This window comes from Sus scrofa, chromosome 4, assembly GCF_054392235.1.
Source record: "Sus scrofa isolate SSC_HxYL_T2T_F1_AM1 chromosome 4, Sscrofa_HxYL_maternal_Yorkshire_Landrace_v2.0, whole genome shotgun sequence".
Taxonomy (NCBI): domain Eukaryota; kingdom Metazoa; phylum Chordata; class Mammalia; order Artiodactyla; family Suidae; genus Sus; species Sus scrofa.
In genome coordinates this window covers 107,832,103-107,849,527 of record NC_139386.1, presented here as the reverse complement: position 1 = coordinate 107,849,527, position 17,425 = coordinate 107,832,103, and the positions used below count along the sequence as shown (strand labels likewise).

The window sequence follows — 17,425 nt, the reverse complement described above, 5'->3', positions numbered from 1 at the left end:
TCCTAGTCGGATTCATTAACCACTGAGCCATGATAGGAACTCCAAGACTTTTAATTTTCAAGTAGTGATTTTCCTTCAATTACTGAAACAAATCAGTGTTGATATGGCCCGTGGAATAGTTGCCTCTAAGTCTAGTGGATTTAAAGCAGAGATATATCGGACTTCCTTGGTGGCTCAGTGGGTTAGGGATCCGATTGGGCTTTGTCACTGCTGTGTCTCGGGTCACTGCTGTGGCACAGGTTTGATCCCTGGCCTGGGAACATGCATGTGCCACAGGTGCAGCTGAAACAAAAAGGCAGAACTGTATCAGAGGCGTCAAATTGGTAAAGGATGTGAGGACCTGCCATGTCATCTACACAGGATGGAAATAGCAGCAGCTCCACTTGGGTTCACAGGAAGGTGGCAACGAATTACTCATAGCTGCTCAAGTCAAACAATTTTTACATCGCTAACTAAATGAAAGAAAGTTCTGGTTGCTCCGTCTAGGACAGACAGTGGGAGAAGTTGAGGCCAGGAAGCTATGCGCTCTGCGTGAGTCACAACGTAACTGGCTTGATTTTTATTGCCACTGTATTTCACTCACAACAATAATCACTTTTACTTTGCCATCTAAGTGTGTCTGACTTTCCCCAATGTTCCCAACAAGACAGTAAGTGCCTCAGTGACACGGTCAGCTCATTATTGCATCTTTTGTCTGAACTGTAGCCTATAGCAAGACACATGCTAAATAAATATTGGCTGAACATACAAATGAACTGCAAGTGGAAATATTTTTCTATGAGAGTGTCATGGGGAGTAGGTGATTTGTGGCTTTAAAAAAGTGAAGATGCTGGAGAAGATTAAGCATGGTTATAGGAATGATTTCTCAAGTTACTCCGTAGGTCATAAGGCAAGAAGTGAAAGGCGCGTCTTACTGACCAATGCACTCCCTGGTGTCCTCTTCTTCCCCCCTCCTCACTAACTGGGTGGCCTTCTTCACCGCCATGTTGGCCTCAGGCTGGTCCTTTCCCTTTCCTTTGGCAACCTTGGCATTTGGGGCCTTCTTCTCCTTGGGAGTTTTTGCTTTCCCTTTATCCTTTTCTATCTTAAGTCTGTCTTCTATCACCTGGAAAGACAGGTTACTTTTCATTTAATCATACACTGAGCAAGCAATGGCTTTTCCATCATTAGGTAAATTAACTACTTCATTCAATCACTCCTTTGCTCATTTATTCTTTCTTTTTTAAAGTATGGTTGAGGAGCTTCCATTGTGGCTCAGTGAGTTAAGAACCCGACTAGTATCGGTGAGGATGTAGGTTCCATCCCAGGCCTCGCTCATTGGGTTACAGATCTGGCATTGCTGCAAGGTGCGGCATAGGTCACCGATATGGTTTGGATCTTGGGTTGCTGTGGCTGTGGTGTAGGCTGGCAGCTGCAGCTCTGATTCAAGCCCTAGCTTGTGAACTTCCATATGCCTCAAAAAAAAAAAAAAAAGGTATAGTTGATTTGCAGTGTTGTGTCACTTTCTGCTGTACAGCAAAGTGACCCAGTCATACATATACATACATTCTTTTTCTCATATTATCTTCCATCATGTTCTAGTCCAAGAGACTGGATATAGTTCCCTGTGCTACACAACCCTCCTATACAGTTGGGGACAATGTAAATTGGCACAGTTACTCATTCTTTACGCTAGGACAATGGGGATCCCAGGTTGAGCCTATGTTGTAAGAAGGTGCATTAAGCACCCAGGCTAGAGGAGATTGTCACACGAACAACGTTCTGGAAGGGAATTCATCTAAAGGAGCTAAGCTTGGCCTAATAAAGTTAGTTGGTGGTGGACAGGGCAAGTGGCAGATTCTGATACACTGTGATGGTAGGAACTTGGGTTTCCCGAGCAGCCTAACTTTGGGGTTTCTCCATCTGGGTCTTGCAGAGAGGTGGGGTTGTTAAAGAAGAAAATAAAACTTAAAAATAAAAACAGAAGACTTTTCCCTAAAGTCACATTGATAGTTTTTCCAAGTTTAAATAGTGTATCAACCATTTTTAACTGTTAAAAGATTTTTTTAGGTTTCTAGCACTAACATTATAATGTCACTTAAAATGTATAGATGTCATCAGTGGCTATTATTTGATAGGTTCCAAAAAGGGACCCATATAAGATCTCAGCGGGCAGTGCTAATGCATTTCACATCGGTCTGCGGCATCTGAGATTGTCATACACCCAATTTTTCTAAAGACCCAATTTTTCTACCATTTTTTTCATTTCGAACAATTGCTGAAACTGCTGTCTACCATTTCATATGGTAACGATACTTTCCATTCGTGTGTTTTAAATACAAATAGGGTGTGTTTGTTGAAATAATGTGGTCATATTGGATCATCAGGTGGCCGTATAGAAGATCCAGAATATGCTTATGTTCTTTAACTTTTCCATGTTCAAAACTGCACACAACAATAACAAATTATTGGAGCAACATGTGGGACTCTGTATTTTCCTGAGGTTGCAAAACCAAATTTGAAGAACTCTGTCCTAAGACACTTTGAGACAGAGTAGATGATACATTGCTTGGGTACCCAGCTAACAGAATGTAGCACAGGGTTGGGGCAGCAGGGAGGAGGGTCTGCCTACTCCATGAGGCTTCTGGATATTGATGGTCCAGAGATCCAGGTTAGCTTTAGCACCTGGAGGAAGTGGCAGGGGTGCCCATGGATTCTCCATGCAGGCCTGGCCCCTGTGGCTCCAGCAGTGGGGAAACTCGGACTCCCCATCACCTGCTCCTCAGCAGAGGGAAACATCAACCGAGGCTGGAGATGTCACTAACAGCCTTGGGTAGAGGCAGCAAGAAAAGAACAAAGTAGAGTACAGAGGTATGAAAAGCCCCAGCACTTCTCTCTATGCCAGATAGAAATTGGTCCATAAAATAGGGCTGGGTTCTGTCCCCTTGAGCTTCTACTCTACTAGAGAAGAAGAAGAAGAGGAAGAAGAAGAAGAGGAAGAAGAAGAGGAGGACGAAGAAGAGGAAGAAGAAGAGGAAGAAGAAGAAGAGGAAGAAGAAGAAGAGGAAGAAGAAGAAGAGGAAGAAGAAGAAGAGGAGGAAGAAGAAGAAAAAGCACATGAACAGTGACATAACAGTATAACTGGAAATTTTCATGAGTTCTCTGAAGGATAAAACCAATGTGGTAATAGACACACAACTCACCACTCTCTAGTAAGCTGGTGGGAAAGACTCTGAGGAAGTGACATTTGAGTGAAGACCTGAAGGATGAAGAGTCATTCATGTGAGAAGTAGGGAAAAGGTAAAGTGTGTGTGCAAAGGTCCTGAGACAGGTGTGCTCAAGGAATTGAAAGGGGGTGAGTATAGCAGGAGAAGAGTGGCCAAGGGAGAGTGGTCCAGGATGAGGAGGGAGAGGCAGGGCATCCAGGGCTTTGGAGGGGGGTGGTTCATGAGTTTATATTTTATTAAAAATGCACTGGCAAGACCATAAGGGGTTTTAAGTGGAGGAGTATTGTGATTTTGCAAGATAGGAAACCAGACTAGTAAGGAAACTCTAGCAATAGTCCAGATAAAATCTAACGGTGCCTCTAAAAGTTTAAAGTGTGGTAGAATGGAGAAATGCAGAGGGGTTTAAAACTGCTGTGGATGCTGAAACTACAGGGGTGGAAAGGTTAGAGCTGAGGAGTGAATGAGGAGGCAACAACAAAGATAATGCCCCAGATTTAATTTAGGTACCAGGATGGTTGATAATGTCACTCACAGAAAGAGAGCAGCTGGGACAAGAAATGGTTTTTACCTAAGATGGGAAGACCATTCAGAATGATCTGGTTAAATGTGAGGTGCTCCTGAGATGACAAGGAGGCAGCTAAATACACACGTTTTCTTTGCAGAAGAGTGATCTGGCTGGAATTACAAACTCAGGTGTGGGTAACATACAGATAGTAGTTGCAAATGGAAGAGATAAGACCCCCTGGGATAAAAGATCTCAAGAAATGTGAGAAGTGAACCTGGGATCATGCTGGAAAACTCCAATACTTACCCATTGGGTATAGGAGGAGGTGTCTGCAAAAGAGATGGAGAAGTTACTAAAAAGGTAGAGACCTGAGGGACTGAAAAGCATTGGTAGTTAGAGGTGACGTTATGAGAGCAGTTATGGTGGACAGTGGAGGCAGTGAATAGGGAGGCAGTGGACAGTGGGGTGACCAGTTGCATGGACAACTGTTTCAAGAAGTTTGCTTGTGGAGGGGAACCAGGGCTCTCTGATTGTTCGGTGGATGAGTAGACAGAAGGGGGAGTGTGAGGTCAAGCTATGTATAGATGCATGTATGTGTGTAAAGTCAAGAGATGTGTTTGCAGGCTTATGGAATGATCCATCAGAGAGGGAGATACAGACAACATGGGGGAGACCAAAGTCCTCGAGGAGGCCAGATGGGATAAGATCAAGAGAATGTGTCAATAACTGGACTTCGATTGGAAGAAAGACAATTTCTCAGTTTAACACAAAGAGTGAAGAGGGGATGGGAGGCTGGATACGAGTGCAAGAAAGAGGTCTTGATGGTGTTGAGAGAATGTTTCAGTGTCTTCAAGTGAAAGTTGAAAACCAGAATGGCAGGTACGAGGTAGAAGGCTTGAATAGAAAAGAGACTGTGAGTCATCTCAGAAAGCAGGGGAGCAAGCTTACTGAAGAAATGTGGTAGAACTCTCTGCCAATGTTGAGAACTTATTGGAAAATGTGAGGTTGTTCATTTAAATTGAAACCAGAGCCCCAGTCAGTGCCCCTGAGTCCAATCAGCTCGCGGGCGTTGGTAAGACTCGTGCTGGTGTCTCCCAGCTATGCCTTGGATCACAATGGGTCCACTAGAGTAAAAAACCCCTGCACAGCTCTGAGGCAGACAGCTAGCCTCACCACACAGAAGTCCCAACCTGGCCATCAAAATCCACCAGACACTTCTACAATGATCCTTTTAAATAACATCCCAGGGTGATCTTTAGAACTGAAAAGAAGAAACTGTTTTAGATTACATTATTCTAAAGTTCACCATCATTCATTTCATTCATCTCCATTCATTCAAATTCCATCATTCCCAAAACATTTCCTGAGTATAGTGGACATTCATGTCCTGATAAGATAGTAAAAGTGCCCTCTAGCCCTGTGGGCTCTCTGAGGTAGGATGTTGAGCCAGTGCACCCACATGGCTCTCAGCCCTTTGCAGCCTCTATAGGAAAAGTCGAGGTTCTACAAGGTAAGGAACTCCCTGAGCCCTTTCTCCTGTAAGGTTTCTTTGGATCCCAGAGAGAGCAGGGCTGATGACAACCAAACTTTCAAAATAAGGATGACTTTTTGCGTGCTTTCCAGATGTCATAATTTGTTCTCACAAAGCAAACTGCAAAATGGGTTATTTTATTCCCATTGTATAAATGAAGACCTGCCGTTTGCCCTTGCACCCACAGCTATCATAGAGACTCAAGTTGGTTTGACCCCAAATCTTTAATTCATTTTACTTCCATGGGTCTCCTGTGAGCCTCGGTCTTTGATGTTCTTGCACGTTCTTTTCCAGGCCTGTCTGCCCTCTCTCTACTCAGTCTTTCTAGGAGCCCAATAACACTAGCTGCTTGCTTTTCTGTTTCTCCTCCTTCAGTGCTTCACCTCCCTCAGCTCCTCTTTTTGCTCAGTGCTCCCTTGCTTCTTTTTCTTTCTTTCTTTTTGCCTTTGCATTCCCTTAAGCAAGGCCAAACTTGGTACCCTGGAGACAAGTGTCTTTTACATTAACTCTGAAATCACTCATATTCCTCACCCTCCTTTCACAAAAATATTTAGAAAACACTTCTAAATTCTGACTTAGGTAACTTTCAAATTATCAAAATAATCATTACTGAAAAAATGGAAAAAATATACATAACCTACCAAAATCACCAAATCTCCTCTCTCCAGAGAAGATGAGTGTGGGAGCTGCTAATGAACTCTTTTAGATTATGTTTATGTGTCATTTGAATGTAATCTTTATTGTTGTTTCTATACAACTTAAGAGTTCTGCATTTTCCATTTCACAGTGATGCATCTTCAGTTGGAGGAATTTCAAGAAGAATTACAACATAAGGAATTTCCCAAAAGCATTTGTATATGTTCCCATTCTCGGGTCATCTGTTCACAACTTAAAGAACTCAGAGGGAACTCTTGCCAATTCGAAAAACATTTAGTAAGGGGGTGACATTCAAAAGGTCCCTCTTTCTCCTGTGTTTGGGGAACACAAGTTCTCTGGCATATGAAGGGAGAGTCAAGTTCATTACAGAGCATATTTTCTTTAAAATGCAGTGTATACAAAAAGCAACTGGATCCCTCCTACTGTGAGAAAGCTTTGGATAGGCAGGATTTCTTACCAGTTAAGCTACAGAGCAGATGTTGGGCTCTTGTCTTAGCAACAACCAAAAAATATTAGCTTTTCACATACTCAGTTGAGTATCAAGTGACACCTCCCTAGAATCCTTAATCTTGTTATTCTCATTTTTTAAGGGGACAAAATATTCCTCTTACATTCTCCCTCTCTGGAACAGGGAAACCTAGTTATTTATTGCATCAAAATATCTTAGATTCTATTTTTTTCCTAAATTACTTCTTAATATTAAAGCTCAAACACCTCAATGGGTATTCATTCTGTTGATCTTCACAATGAAAGGGCAATAAATGGTAAAGTCCAGTGGAACTGAGGGTAATTATCTGTACTTAATCTTATAGCTCATAGCACCTCTATGTATTTGCGTATAACTTTGTGTTAGATAGAACACATTCTATCATAAAATTCCTACAATGATATTATTAAGGCTATAGATAAGAAAAGATACTCATGGAAGTTAAGTGTCTAAGTCAACTCCATTATTATGTGGCTTATGAGAAATAAGGTCTGTCTCCTGAGTGCTCCTCAGTTTTCTTTCAAGATATCACTCTGTCTCGTGAGCAACCTATTCTATTGGTCACAGGTGATGAGAGGACAACAGATGGAAAGAAATGTGTAGTATAAAATAAGTTTAAGAGACAGTAGATTTAACAATATTAAAGAGATTTGTTTTAATGGCATTATTCTATCTTTAAAGCTAATATGAAGTTCATTTGAACAAGGGGTCATTTGTTATTTTGCTTAAATGGAGAACTGGGTCTAAATGGTCCTAGAACCTGCTTTGGAAACACAGGTCATGGGAATAGTTAAGTAATCCATTTCTATAAAACTAAGCTAAGGAGATTATCCAAAATATGAAGAATTTTATATGATGAAATTGTTCTTCACAACTTTGTTACCATGAAAAAAATACAGAAATAATGGAAATGTTCAAGAATAAAGGAATTTTCAGAAAATGATTGTATTCAATAGAATATTACCTACCCAATAACAATGATAGATGCTGTGAAAATGAGTATAATTATAGTATATTTTAACTGAAAAAAAAAACTGGATTAAAAAAGTTTACAACAATGACAGCTATGTAAAGAAACAAATCCACAGAAAGAAACAGACAAAGGAAATACACCAAAATGTTAACATTAGTTGTAATAGGGTTATGGCATTATGAACATTTTGTTGTTCCTTTTCTGTATTTTCTATTTACTCTTTCCCTTCTTGGCTCACCTGCTAAAATAGAAAAGATAATGCATGGGATTGAGTTAGGAGCTTGCTTTTCCAGAGAGCTGCTCAAGTGTAGCACATAAAAGCCTAGGTATATACTGGATTCACTTGACTAAATGAGGCAATCTAAAGGTTGCACAAAGTCCTGCGGTGTCACGTTGCCATCTTCATGGTGCATTTCCTCCTCTACAGAATCAGAACACGACCGTGTTTGTTAGTGGTGGTGATGAGAGGGTGTGTCTGATGTCTATCTGATGTCTGGTCCTGCAGGATCTTATGTGATTGAGAGGTTTTAGCACAGAAGCAATCAGTGTTATCCTACCTAAATGTCCAGGACACATAGAAGGACCGAGGATGTTTGGAATAATCCAGGAAAGTCTAGTTCTAAGAGATTCCCCTGCCTACCAGGGACCAGCTCATTTCTGGGCAAGGGGCAGGGTAGGACTGGATAAGAAATTGGGATTCCCTTGGGAATGGGGGGTTGGTTAGCTCAGTGGCCTTTGTCTTTGGTGACTTTTGTTTATTTCTTTGACCAGTCCCCCCACTTAACCTCAGGATGTTGTATGCAATGTAATTAGCGAGTTGGTTGATCCCACTGAGCAAAGCCATTTGTCCCTACAAGGAAACATCTCTGGAAAGTTCTCCACTCTTTGTGAGCCAAGGGTGCTATTTTGCATCATTATTGAGACACACTCAGAAGGGGTATGTACACTGATTAAGAACATGGTCTTAGTGTCTGAGAGTTTTCGGATTCAAATCCCAGCTCCACCTCTGAGGAGCTACTTAGCCTTGGGAAATACTTTTCACACCCTCAGTTTCCCCAACTGCAAATTGAGACTAATTCTCTACCTCATAAAGTCATTTAAAGGAGAAAATGATATAACATATATAAAGAGCTTAGTATTGTGCCATGCAGTCAATAATGGTAGCTAATTACTATTATTAGCTGCTGAACAGCAGCTGCTTATATTTCAGAATACTACTCTATTTTACATATGTGTGTTTCTGTACATTTTTCTGAAATCTATAACAAAGTTTTATTAATTAATAGCATCCCAATCGGGAAAGGACTGCTCTAGTTTACAGGTAAGCCAGCCGGGGAGTCACTTATTATTTACCCGGAATTGTTGAATTTTATAGCTCTTCAAATCCAACAGCTTTGTTGGTAGAATCCTCATTTCGATAATATAGCCTTAAAGACTTCCATCCAGTTAGTGAGGCAAGTTATGCCTTTCCTGAAACCACACGGGCCCCTCTAAACTGAGTTTCTGCTCTTCCTCTGTTTGATTTCTTAAAATACTTTCTGAAGATTTTAACCACAACTGAATCAAAACTAACCAGCCTGTAATTTCCTGGTATGTCCCTATGGCCTTTCTTTTAAAACAAAACACACACACAAAATGGCATTACATTGGCTGGTTTCCAGTGTTTCGGGGTTTCAACTGGAGTAAAGCTGGAAAACGTCTGTGAACGTTACCCTAACATCTCTCCGTCGGTCATTTGGAGCAGGCTCTGGGTTGTTGGGGTTTCGTCATGAGATCTGACCAAATTTAGGTGCTTTTAATTTTGAGTTGTTTTAAGAAAAGTTTACCAATATCATCCGTCCATATTCTTTACTGCATCTCTTGCTTCTTTCTCTTCAATTCTAGGGCATTGGAAAATAAGGCAACTTGTACCAAGTACATAAGCCAGAAAAAGAAAGAACTGTTCTGCTTTTATATAAAAGATATGCTAAAAATATCGAAGAAAATATGGACTGGTTATTTGAATTCACAAATTAAAAGCACAGCAAGAATATATTTGGATCTTTTCCGAAGACCTATCCAAATGTTCTGAACCTGACACAGAGGCACAGACTAGATGTAGTTTGGCTGATTATTTAGATAGTTAATTTTTTTGTATTATAGCCCCTTAAAGTTTTTTGATGATTAAATATTTTCTTTTAGCTGAATTCTCAGCATATTTTAAATACTTTGATTCCCAATGACGTGTTTTGGTTTTTAAATGTTTGCAACGAAGGAATAATGTAAAAGGTGGAGTTAAGAAGAAGTAAAAAATGTGAATAATACTGTCATATTCAGGTAATGACTAAATTAAAACATGGATCAGAATAGAAACCAAGCAGTTTATTTTGAAGTTATGATGAACGTTAGGAAAATATAGGTGCCCAGCACATTGTTTCTACAAATGTTAGGTTAGTGAATTAACAACAAATTGATAACTATATACATAAAATGGAGAACGAATGTTGAGATGATGTGAGCAAGGAAAGTTCATTTCTAAACAAAACACTCTTGTTCAAATTTTAAGACAGAAAATCTAATTTGGGATTAACTGTATGAAAGAATCATATTCAGAAGTTCTGAAATGCTAAAATATAGTTACAGAAATATGGTGTACTTTCTTCACGATGTACATGTATTTGGAAGTAATCAATAAGATGTTTCCAAATAGATAAAAGTTTTGAAACATATTCAACTTATTACAATTAGAGGGAGAAATTTGCTCCCCAGAAATTCACGTGCTAAAAGGCTTCTAAACTCTTCTTCTCAGAAATATCTTCCTTGTGTTATTTTTTCATAATATTAATTATCCATCAAATTTTCTTCATGGACAAAGCAAATGCAATGTTAAGCACAGCGCAGACTAAAGTGTTATAAATTCCTAAATTGGTGGAACCTAAAATAATGATATTTTTACTGTATCTGGCTATTGGAAATCTATTATTGAGAAAAGTTTTGACAGATTAAAACAGGATCAAATATATCGTATACAGTACATTTGTTTCACTGGGGAAAAAGGACAGGGACCTAATTATATTAGCTGTTTTTGTCTACACCTTCTCCCCAGTATTTTCTGTAATTACTGCTATGGATATTTTTTCAGCACTCATTTTAAAGAACACAATTCCAAAAATTCAACATCGAAGACAGAAAACACTCTGGGTTTTACAGCTATAAGCCAGCGAACCAGTACTGAAGAGAACACATCTACATATACGTCACACTGATGTTAAAAAGCTGAAGAGTTCATCACTTCCTTTGCCTGAATCTCAGGACGTCACCCGGGGGTTCAGAAAAGAGGAAGAAATGGAGTAAAGTCTTCCTTCCTCTCTTTCTTTTTTCCCCTTCATTTTCTGATCCACAGCATGGTGTGAGTTTTACATACTTTATACTTATTTTGCTTTCTGCTAAACTCCCTGGCTCATAAGCATTAACCTCAATTGCTCCAGCTGACCTGCTGGGCAATGCCGTTGAAATGAACATAGATTATATCATCCCTCCAACAACTCCCTTCGTCTTGCTTCTACCAAGAGTGCTTTCTGGAGAGCACGCCATTCCAATCAGTTTTCAGCAATGCATTTAATACTGACTTGTATGCTTGCAACACAGAGATTTGTGGCTGGTGTTTTGAGAAACCAACCTAATGAAGATATCAAATTAAATTATGTAATTGTTGGCCCTTAATTGCCCCAAGAGTTCTCTTACGTATCTGGTACTTTTTTATTTTTATAAATCTAAAATTCAACCCTCGATTCCTTATAACTCTTGAATTTTCAACAAATAAAGATTATTTCTCTATCTTTAGAATCTCAGAACTGTGTTATTATAGTGTTCACTTTTCAAAGAAATGCTGAGCACAATAATAGCATAGAAATATTTTTATTCTGTTAGTTTTAGAAACTTTTCCTGAGCTGCAAGGATATTTCATTTATTGCTACTTAAAATCTGTTAACTGAGATCTAAAATCTATTCCTCTTACAAAAGAGGACTGAGTGAAAACAGGTAGCAAACAAGTAAGCTGACAACTCAGCATGTTATGTCTATTCGTGGGTGCTGTGGAAAAGCGCAAAGTGAACAGAAGGTGCCAGAAGTTTTGCAGGACTCCCGGTCTAGTCTTTATAATTCAGATTTCCATGTGACATTGGAATTTTAAAAAGGCAAGGAAAGATGTTTCAAGGCTAGTTTCAAATTTTCCAATTTTTCTTCTGCCAATTTTTCACGTCTATAAGTATTTCTTAAGGTACCAACCTCCTGTACATGATGGAAAGAGCTTCAAATAGATGGAAAGCCATACCACCAACCATGCTAATATGAGCAGAATTTTTCTGGGGACAATATATACCACCCTAGTAATATGCTATGTGGGGAATCTCTTAGAAAAACATAAACCCCTATATTACAAATGTAAGGTGGCATTATTATTTTTTCCTACAATTATCCTGTCAAGAGTTCAGTTCAAACAGAAAAGCCAGATTTGGGGGTCTTAAAAAGGGAAGGAAGGTAGAAGGTAGAAGTTCACTTTTTCTTCTTCCGTGACCTGGTTTTGCCTCTTTCACGTAGGGGCATAAAGGAACAATCTACTCATAAATATATTTCATAGATACATGTGCACACACACACACATACACACATTACACACGTACATATAAAAGCATTTGGCTTTCCAAATATATTTTAGCATAATTTGGAAAATAAGACAAACATCTCTTATTGTGACTGAGATTAGATGGCAAATGGAATGGAAACCGGCAACACTTTGCTAAAAGCTAATTTTGAAATATTTTTTCAGATGAAAAACAGAAATTTGGGGAGAACGCACAGACTGATTTCCGTAGGCAAATCAAACAAGAAACCTACACGTGGAGAAATAATCAGACGTATAATAAGGGAGTAGAAGTGACGGACCGCTGCTGAAGTATTTAGATTATTAGGAAGGTGCGGAGGTAGCCAATTATTTTAATAGGTACTCCTATCAAATATCATGTAAAATATTTAAAATAGACCCTGACTTCGCAGGTTTTTTTTTTTAACCTTTTTAGCTTTACTTCTCCTGACTCTGTCTCTCCTTTGGTTCCCCTCTTTTGTTACGAGCAAGAGACAATCATAAAAGCAATCTCAGCCACATGCCCTGGATTGTTGGATTTCTCTGTCTTTGAGAAAATGTGATTCCTCCAGTAGATCTTTGGACATCGTTTTCCCTAAAAAGTTGAGGCGACAGTTAAATGTACTAGGTGACACTGCGTGGCAGCTTATGAAGAGAGGAAGCGCCCCGGAGAACCTGGCTGCGGTTCACTCTCTCCTTGCCGCCTTTAGAAAACCCACCATCGCCCACCCAGTACCTTCTTCTCGGTTTCCCGTCGCTGTTGGTCCTTAAATTTAACCTGGAGAAGCTGAAATTTCAAGAGTTTCCCTATCAGTGGTAAGGTTAATTTCTCTCCGCTGTCCATAATTGCTTTTGCTGCCGTTACCACCTATGAAGAAACACAATTATTAGGAAAGTGGCATTTTAAAACCTTTGGCACATCTGTCAGTGGTGAAAAGATGAAATGGCATTTTGAGTTTTGTAATATTTGTCTTACTGCAAAGGTGCCTCACTGCTGGCCAAAAAAATTAGGGAAAAATGCCCCAAGGCCATAGAGGGAGGCATTTATCCTCTGTTCTAAATGGATTGGGTTGTCTGAAAAGGAACTTTTTCCAATAGGGCAGGGAGTGCTTTCCACGATGGTGCTAGACTCACATTCCCAAAGAGGGGCAGAGGGAAGACAGGAGGGGCTCCTCGCTAGGACCGCTGAGAGGTCAGCGTCATGCTACAGAAAGTCCATTGTCTGGCAGAGCCAATGGTCCAAAGTGTCAAACGCTAACTTACTAGGACATTATAAATTAAACAGGGTTTTATAATAATAGGAAATGGCTATGTTAGCAGTCTTTTATTTCTTGGGGACCAAATTCCGATGAAAGATAAAAGCTGTTTGACATAGAGGCGCCGTGCGAACGTGGCTCTCCCTACTCCCTTGCAATTTAATGCTGATCCTGTTGGTATGCAGCCTAATTGGGGTGAAATAAGGTTATTGAGTTTTCTTTGGGTGACGACAGCCACTAGGAACATACAGCTGTATTGTCCAGATGTGTGGCACTGACAGCCTGTTTTATAACTGCACTTTTTACAGCTTGTTTCCCCTAAATTTCACACAACTCTCTAACATCTGGGCCCTTTTCCTTGGAGCCCTATAACCATTTTATTTACTGCAAAAAAAATAAAATCATGTAAAATATACCATAAAAAGTTGTTACGTGTTTCTCTTTATTCATGTTGTCTCCCTAATAAAGTTCACCTCCGCCGGAAGCACTGTCACAAAAATAATCTAGTCAAAGTGTTTTTGACTTTTGTTTTTAAGCAAGCATCAGCTTTATTTATAACCTCGGGATGAATTAGGTGTTACGAAAATGTTCTGACATGTTGCTTTTCTCCCCCCCTCGGAGCAATTACTCCTCTGGGCGCATATGGTGTCAATTTCAGAGCCTCCCTCTCAGACAATGACGGCGCATACGGCATCTCATCCGGCTGCCTCTTGTCTGAAGTATGAACCAGCCCTTGGTCAGGGCTTTCCTGACCGAGGCAGTTCCTTCTGACTTTTCCCTTTGCCAAGGGAAATAGCTGAAAGAGAGGGAGATGGCTATTTTGCTTCTAACTTCAGAAGCCCTGTGGATTATCTTATGCCAGAATGTAATCGGACCGCCTGGAGACCACATCGGGGTTTTGTGCATCGCATTGCAGACGGGGGAAAGCCAGGGAAAGGACTCCTTTAAGGCTGCTGTTTCCAAAAAAACAAAGGAACGAACCAAATGTCAGAAAGCTTTGCACGTGTCTAAGCAAACACCCTCCATGAAACAGAGCTCCTTGCTTTTTATGGCAGTCAGTTCTGCTCCTGCTAACACGATTTAGGGAAAGGGACATGATGGCTGTGATTTCTGGGAGCTGGAAAACATAAGGGTACACCTGCAGAACCTCACCATTTGATGATGACCAGATCCGAGAGAGAAGGGATCCTAAGGGGACGGACAGTCACACAGAAAATGAAAGGCTGTCTGGTTGGGTCCAGCCTCGAGGGTAGGCGTATTTGGTTTGAAACGGCATTTTTCAATACCAGTGAAACTGTGTGCTGACAATCAGCCTTCTCTGTGACATCTGGTTCAAAATATACAACTAGGGGTTGTTCAGAGCTCCTAGCAATCTAGTACGGGGCGTTTCCCTGTGATACAAATATAACGACAGCATTGAAGGGAAGTCAACACTGGACTGGGTCTCTTTTCCTGATGACCTGTGAAAACAGGATATTTACCTATGTCTGGGGCGGTGTGGATGAAGCCTGCCTGGCGTCATGGTGATGGATGAGATGTCTCTGGAGTTGCTTTCTATCCCCGTGTCCCTGTGGGTCTATGACTGTTACCTCACTGTGTTAAAATGTACTCAGAGCACAACAAAACGTCCTGAGGGAGGGGTCTTTTGTGGGCCATAAATGTTATTTCTGGTCCATCGAAAACCGTCTGTAGAGAGCCGGGTTTAAAACAAAAATCTGGCACAGCATCAAAATAACAATGACATCCTAGTGGGAAATGGGGAGATCAGGAACCCACCCACGTTCCCTGTCCTCATGGGCACAGAGCGAGCAGGCCCATGGCAGGGCAAACCCAGAGGATGCTCCCTTGACCCTGAACAGCCCACGCTCCTGGAGAAGGGCACGCAGCACACGTGGCACCCTTAGCGATAGCAGAAATCCACATGCCTGCCCTTCCCCGGGGTTGCTCAGAGGAGACTGGACTCCCAAATGTTGCCTTTCTGTGTTTCCCCCAAAGGGAATGATAGTGCGAATCTTTGCGAAAATTAAGGGAAATTAAATAGAATTAATGGAAATGGATGGAATGGATTAATCATGCATCATTAATGGAAAGGGAAGTCTCTGTTGAGCTAAAAATCCCAGGCTGACTATTTTTATGGTCTGTAGGTCATCCCCAGGAGAGACAGACAAAGATGCTTAAAAATGAATTTCTACTGAAAAGTCTGCTCACACCCAGAGTTCACAGTTCCACCCAATCAGCAGCCAAAGTTAGGTCCCAGCAGTTTGGTCTCAGATGAAAAACAAATCCTTAGAGGACCTTTGTTTGAAGGGTAAGTCTTTGAGGGAAGTTAAAAAAAAAAAGTGCAGAAGAGACAGAATATAAGAGGTAGTGGCTTCTCATGTAACATTCCAGAAAGGGTTCCCTCCTTTGTCTTACCTGCATTAATTAAAATCATAATCAAACCTTTAACCTTCCAGTATCTAGTCAATGTGTGTGTGTCTCCATGCGTGTGTGTGTGTGTGTGTGTGTGTGTGTGTGTACCTCTGCGTGTCTGTGGGTGTGTGTGCTGGGGAGACAAACGAAGAAGGGCTATAGGTCTTGAGAAGATGAGAGATACAAAAGAAAAAGGGAGCAGTGAGCTGGTCGGGGTTGAGGAGTAATTAGACAAGACTCCAGGCTTCCAGAACTAGGCAGAAAAACAAGTCCTAAGTGGGTTAAAACCTGGGTACTCCTCTAGCCAAAATACCAAATAAATGAGGCTGGCATGAGTCAGAAATTAAAAAAAAAAATGAGTCTTATGGGCAAGTGAGACTCATTAAATGGAGAAAAACTGTTGCCAGGCGAGGCCAGTACGTGTCTCTTGGACCTACTCGGGCCAGGCCATGGGGCCTGCCAGGGCTGGGAGGAGGCCAGGACAAGCTACCAGAGGTGCTGGGTTCTGGGAATGACGGGTGTAGGAGGCAATTTAGCTTCAGAGAGTGCAGCTGAGGCAGGGAAACACATCTGTGTCTTCCTATGTGAAGACCTTACTTGGAGGGTGGACGCCCTTCGTTCGGAAGTTTGTGACTCTGAGCACACTCAGCAACAAAAGTTTGTCCCTCTTTATCACTGACCTGGCTCAAAGACGAATGCCACATTTACTATCTAATGATGTGATCCAACAAAAACATAGCAAAGGAGCCAAATTCTTTCCTTGCCTGAGGCTCAGGCTCACCCCCAGACACTAACGCCCTCCCTTCCTGTCTTCCCTCCCTCCTCCCTGTGAATCCTTCCCGCATAAGCAGTAAGCACCGCATCTGTCTGGACACCGCTTAGAACTGCTCCCATGGAGACCAAATGTAAGCGTGTGTGCAAGGGTGTATACATATACACACATATGCATACGTAGAAATGTATGTGTATAGATGTAACAGATAGGGAGGGAGGTAGATAAAGACAGGACTTCCGTGAGGTCTGCAGGGGGGCTGCCTGGTTTCCCCGGTGTCCTCCTTACAAGGAGGCACATGGGACAGCTTGAACCATTGCCTAACTTGCTGCAAGTTCAATCCAGGTGAGTTCTGGGGAAGGGTAAAGATTTTGGATCTGCATTTCTCTTGCCTAGAACAAGCCAGGGGAAGGAGGTGGAGGAGGAAAGAGAAAGGTGTGGCTGTGGGGGGGCAGAGAAGGGAGGGGTGAGGGGAGAGGGATGGGCCAAGGGAAGACTTTCCCTCCAGGAGCTCCAAACGGTCACCAGTTCTCCTAAAAATAGCTATTGGTTTCAGGGCCCTCCTCGAGGGTTCAGGGTGTTTGCTAGAGTAGCTGTAAAAATGCATAGGATATGATTTCATATTTAACGTGTTGTCTAATGTGACTTAGCGCTGGTTTGGTATGTAAAGCCCTCAGCACATAGAAGCAGAACCCATAAACTTGACTCAGTCCAGACTAGCACAGGGCTGAGCCGACAGGTTTTTCACATGCATATCTAATTCTGCAGGTTTGTTCGTTCACTTGTTTCTTCATTCATCTGGTATCACATTCTTTCGCTTATCGCATTTCCTTAATACATGACTAAGTATAATAGTTCTTCATCACGGTAAAAAGTCCGAGCAGTACCTGAAAGATGTACAGTGAGAAGAAAATGCTTCCCCAATCTCCTCCAATCCATTAACCAATTCCTGTGCATCCTTATGTAATTTCCTATACATATACAGACTTATAGCCTTTCATAGTT

The 17,425-nt window shown here is 41.2% G+C and overlaps 1 protein-coding gene across 1 annotated transcript in view; it reads right to left on the bottom strand.

The window, feature by feature from the left end:
- Positions 1-17,425, bottom strand: part of SPAG17 (sperm associated antigen 17) — a 233,596-nt gene that overhangs the window by 154,560 nt on the left and 61,611 nt on the right. The window contains exons 4-5 of the mRNA XM_085023443.1: positions 12,717-12,848; positions 919-1,105 (exon numbers count right to left, since the gene is read on the bottom strand). Of these exons, the coding sequence (XP_084879569.1) occupies positions 919-1,105; positions 12,717-12,848 (319 nt within the window). The remainder of the gene's footprint in view (positions 1-918; positions 1,106-12,716; positions 12,849-17,425) is intronic.